Source organism: Callorhinus ursinus, unplaced genomic scaffold, assembly GCF_003265705.2.
Source record: "Callorhinus ursinus isolate GAN/ISIS: 27379988/994484 unplaced genomic scaffold, GSC_fseal_2.0 scaffold81, whole genome shotgun sequence".
Lineage (NCBI taxonomy): Eukaryota > Metazoa > Chordata > Mammalia > Carnivora > Otariidae > Callorhinus > Callorhinus ursinus.
Window position 1 is genome coordinate 449,358 of NW_027397143.1, and position 5,044 is coordinate 454,401.

A 5,044-nucleotide genomic window follows, 5' to 3' on the forward strand; every position below is an offset into this window, starting at 1 on the left:
GGGAATCTTGTTGAGCTGCATACTTTCATTCAAGAGGTCTGTGCTTAGATAGGCCTTTCTAACAAAGCTCCCAGATTATTCTGATGCTTCTAGTGCACTGATCACACTTTGAATGCAAAGACTTTAGGAGATGATCAAGTGGAAAACACTTATGCTAAAAAACTTTGAAATACATATTTCCTTTAGTTCTCTTATCCTATTTCTTACTAATTTTAATATTTGAAAAATGTAAAGCTTTTTCATTAACATAAGAAGGTAAACAGTGAAGGGAAATCTGGCTTGGGTCCCTTTTTTCTACTTTTTTCTTCTCTCCTTCTGAATTAAATTAGTTTATTTAACTTGACTATTTTATAAAAATCTAAGAGAGTTGATACTTGCTTTACCATGATAGATATCCCCTTACTGTACTGCCCAGATCTAAGTTTTTCCTTTCTTTCTCCCTCTACATCTTGATCTTCTTACCTCTGCTAATATTTTGAAATTCAATTATCAAGAAAAATCTGAATCATCTAGTATTTTCCTATTTTTCTAATGAAAATCTCCATTTATATTTATATGAATAATTAAAAAAACTATTTTAAAAATAGTGCTGACTTATCATATGTGTTTAATACATGTTAATTTAGTAAATTATATTCAGGGTCAAAGTGATATGTTTATAATAGCACAACTACCAAATGGAGTAACACTGATACATTCAACAGAAACAATCTTTGGTGCATGTTTATTGATGAGGTGTAATTATGAAAATAGTCAACTGAACTATGGGACTAAACCTGCCTATTTTCCTATTGTGAATGACTTGTGGTCAGGGAGCTTGTGTGCTTTAACTCTTTATTACATTGACATTGTACTGACATTCTTAAACATAGCAATTCTAGAATATCTATTGTAGTAGAAGTCAAACCAAAATGTAAAGTACAGAGAGATATCCATATTAGGTGGTATCAATTTCACAAAATAATTTTCAATACTTACCATTTGCAAATGTAGCTTGGGAATCCATTCTAAATTGAGTATTTTAGAGTATCTCTCAAATCATTCATATATCAGACCAAGAGCAATCTCTTTTGTGCTAGAGCTTTTCTGAAAGCTTTCTTTACATCTTTGTTTCTCAGGGTGTATAGGAGAGGGTTTACCAAAGGGGTAACCACACAGTAGAACACTGAGATGACTTTACCAATAGTGAAGTTGTACTTGGCTGGAGGGCGAACATAAGCAAAGATAATGGTGCCATAATAGATAGAGACCACAGTGAGGTGGGAGGCACAGGTGGAGAAAGTTTTCTTCCGAGCCTCCCGGGAAGACAGCCTGATTATCGTGACCACAATGTGTCCATAGGAAGACATAGTGAGAAGGAAAGAACTTAGAATCACGACAGAGCTACATGTATAGCCCAAAGTCTCCACCAAAAATGTATCTGAGCAGGAGAGTTTAAAAATGGGGTCTGAGTCACAAAAGAAATGGTTGATCTTCTGGGGACCACAAAAGTTTAGATGGGAGATGAGTATGGTCGGTAGGAGAGGAGCAATGAAGCCCCCAATCCAAGATCCAGCTGAAAACCACAGGCACACCTGAAGACTCATGAGAAGTGAATACCTTAAAGGGCTGCAGATGGCCAGGTACCGGTCATAGGCCATCACTGCCAGCAGGATGCACTCTGTAGCTCCCATGGAGAAAAAGAAGTAGTACTGGGTTATACACCCAGAAACAGAGATGGTAACAACCTGTGAGAGGCAGGTGGCCAGCAATTTAGGCACCGTGGCTGTGGTGTACCAGATCTCCAGGAATGACAAATTTCCTAAGAAAATGTACATGGGTGTTTGGAGTGTGATATCCATGAGAACAATGAAGATGATGAGGCTATTTCCCATGAGGGAGAGCAGATACACAGTGAGAAATATCACAAACAAGGTGAGCCGCAGATAGAGAACACCAGAAAACCCAAGAAAAATGAACTGTGTCACTGTTGTTTGGTTTGTTACATCCATATCTCTTCTCTGGAATAAACCAACAAAGCCCAGAAGATAATATATGAGCAAGAAGCAAAATTAGAACATTTTTGTAGTCATTTATTTTATGATGATAATGAACCATAGTAACAATAAAAATTAATGGCTAAAGCATAGTTGGCATCTTTATTAAAAAAATTCCCATGGGTTAGTTCACTCTGCTAAGTCTCTGCAGTATTCTATTTTTATTTTTTTAAGCCCAAATGCAGGGCTCAAACTCAGGACTCTGAGATCAAGACCTTAGCTAAGACCAAGAGTCAGATGCTTAACAACAGAGCAACCCAGGTACCCCTAAATATGGTATTAATTTAAATTTTATAAATAAAGAAACTAAGGGGGCAAATAGTTTCCCCACAGTTACATCACTTTAACTGCTGGGGCAGGTTTTAAACTCAGCCATGTTGATTCAAAAGACAAAGTCCAAGTAATAGATAAAATGTGGTCATGTAATTGTTTTATCACTGACGAATTTACAAATAGACATTGGAAGATGGTGAAGAAATCTTAAGACAGTACAGATCAGCTACCATTAGACCCTTGGGGAAGGTGAAATGTCTCTGTGAATGGAAAGTCTAGGCCATAATTACTTACCATATCAAGACAAATGTCCCCTATGATTCTATCTTAAAAATTCCTGATTTATTCCATCACTCAGGGTTTGGTAGGGGATTGGTATGTGAATAAACTTTATCTCCAGAAAACAAAACTAGGGGTCAAATTCAAAAGTTATAAAGAAGATATTTTGTTTATAAATATTTTAAACATTCATAATATTTGGTTGTTTGTTTTTAGGATAGACATATCCATATATTTTCCTATATTTGTTAGAAAAAAATCAAACAAATACATTTTTAAATATCCAACCACCAATAGACAATGAGGTTATTGAGGTATTTTGGTTACTGAGAGGAACACGACATGAGATCTACTCACTTTCCAAATATTTAAGTATGCAATAGAGTATTGATAACTATAGTTATGTTGTGTTCTTATGAAAAGTAAAAAAGAATCAGAAATTTTGTATTAAAAAAAAAGATTTCTGGGCGCCTGGGTGGCTCAGTTGGTTAAGCAACTGCCTGCAGCTCAGGCCATGATCCTGGAGTCCTGGGGCCAAGTCCCACATCAGGCTCCCTGCTCAGCGGGGGGGTCTGCTTCTCCCTCTGACCCTCTTCCCTCTCATGCTCTCTGTCTCTCATTCTCTCTCTCTCAAATAAATAAATAAAATCTTAAAAAAAAGATTTCTAATGGATGTATTTATGTATACATCTGTTTTCATGTCAAAACATCAAGATGATAAGTAAAATATAGCAGATAAAAATAAAATCTTACTAACATAATGAAAACATCCTTATAAATGTAAATTATATATATATTTTTTTACTATTTAAAAAATCACCTGATACAAAGTTACAGACTTGGTATTCCCTACATAACAATGAAAGAAGTTGAACTCAACATGAAGGCAATTGTGTCTTGACGGAGAAAAGATGGTGGATGTTCAAAACTCTGAACACCCACAAAATCAGCCTGAGTTGTAAGAAGATAGATCTGGATCTCTACAAACATAATATCATAGGCAGTTGGTTTCGAGGTACAAAGTGGGGAGCCATGATTCTGTGGGCAGATATCAGGATACTACATCCCTGGTGAACGATAACTTCCCGTGCTGGGGACTGGGCACAGACTCGCAGACCGGTACTGACGGGGAAAGGACTTTAGGGCAGCCCCCCTGACAGAAACCCAGAGCAGGGCCGCAAGTGCAAACTGGGGACAGCTGGTGGTTTTAGAAGCACAAAGGGCAGAGAAGTGCCCTGACATGGAAGTGAGAACTGGGAGAGCTGCTGAGGGGTACACAACACAGGACTGCAGTTTATAGCTGCACAGACAGAAATAGAGATAGTGTGGCCTGGAGAGTTTACTGAAGAACAGACTTCAATCTCTCTGCTCTGAGGGAGAGGGTTGGAAATTGTCTCTTCTGCTCTCTCTCAGAAGAGATGTGGAAGGCCACCAGGGAAAGCCGCCAGAAAACAAAAGCCCCCAAAACCGGTTTTCACTGAGGCCATCCCCCTCCACAAGGAGCAGGGCAAGTCTGCCCAAACAGGGTTGCCTGAGTAACAGCACAGCAGGCCCATCCCCCAGAAGAAAGGCTGGGAGAACAAGAGGCCAGCAACCCTAAGGTCCCTAGGAAACAGGTGCATCTTGCTGGGGTTGTGGTCAGTAATTTGGACCCTGTACATTCCTTCAACCACCCCTCAACAGAATGACTAGGAGGAGGAACCCCCCAAATAGGAAAGACTCAGAGGCTATGACTTCTGCCACAGATTTACAAATGGATGCAGATATAACCAAGATGTCAGAGATGGAATGCAGGTAGCAATTGTGAAGACAATAACCAGAATGGAGAAATCAAATAATGACAACAGAGAGTCTCTAAGGGCAGAAATGAAAGCTGAATTGGCAGAATTTAAAAATGCTATCAGTAAGATCCAATCTAATCTAGATAATCTAACAGCTAGAGTAAGTGAGGCAGAAGAACGAATTAGTGACCTAGAAGACCAATTAATAGAAAAAGAGGAGGCCAGGAAAAAACAACTCAGAATCCGTGAAAATAGAATCAGAGAAATAAGGTACACCATGAAAAGTTTCAATGTCAGAATTATTGGAATCCCTGAGGGGTTGGAGAGAGAGAGAGGACTAGAAAATATATATGAGCAAATCATAGTGGAGAACTTCTTTAATCTGGGGAATGAAACAAACATTTGTGTCCTAGAGGCAGAGAGGACCCCTCCCAAGATCAAGAAAAACAGGCCAACACCCTGGCATGTAATAGTAAAACTCGCAAATCATAGAACCAAGGAAACCATATTAAGGGCAGTTAGGGGGAAGAGATTACTTACGTACAGAGGGAGGACCATCGGAATAACGTCAGACCTATCCACAGAGACCTGGAAAGCCAGAAAGGCCTGGCAAGACATATTCAGGGTACTAAACGAGAAGAACATGCAGGCAAGAATACTTTATCTGGCAAGGCT

At 38.9% G+C, this 5,044-nt stretch overlaps 1 protein-coding gene across 1 annotated transcript; it reads right to left on the bottom strand.

Annotated features, from left to right (window-relative positions):
- Positions 1 to 1,049: 1,049 nt before the first annotated feature.
- LOC112816245 (olfactory receptor 11L1-like) lies at positions 1,050 to 1,991 on the bottom strand. Its single transcript, XM_025862664.1, has one exon. It carries the CDS (start codon positions 1,989 to 1,991, stop codon positions 1,050 to 1,052), a length of 942 nt encoding a protein of 313 aa, XP_025718449.1.
- Between the last annotated feature and the right edge of the window lie 3,053 nt (positions 1,992 to 5,044).

Bases quoted from the DNA above. Each gene is read 5' to 3' on its own strand.
- LOC112816245 (XM_025862664.1), bottom strand. From the start codon at position 1,991: ATGGATGTAACAAACCAAACAACAGTGACACAGTTCATTTTTCTTGGG.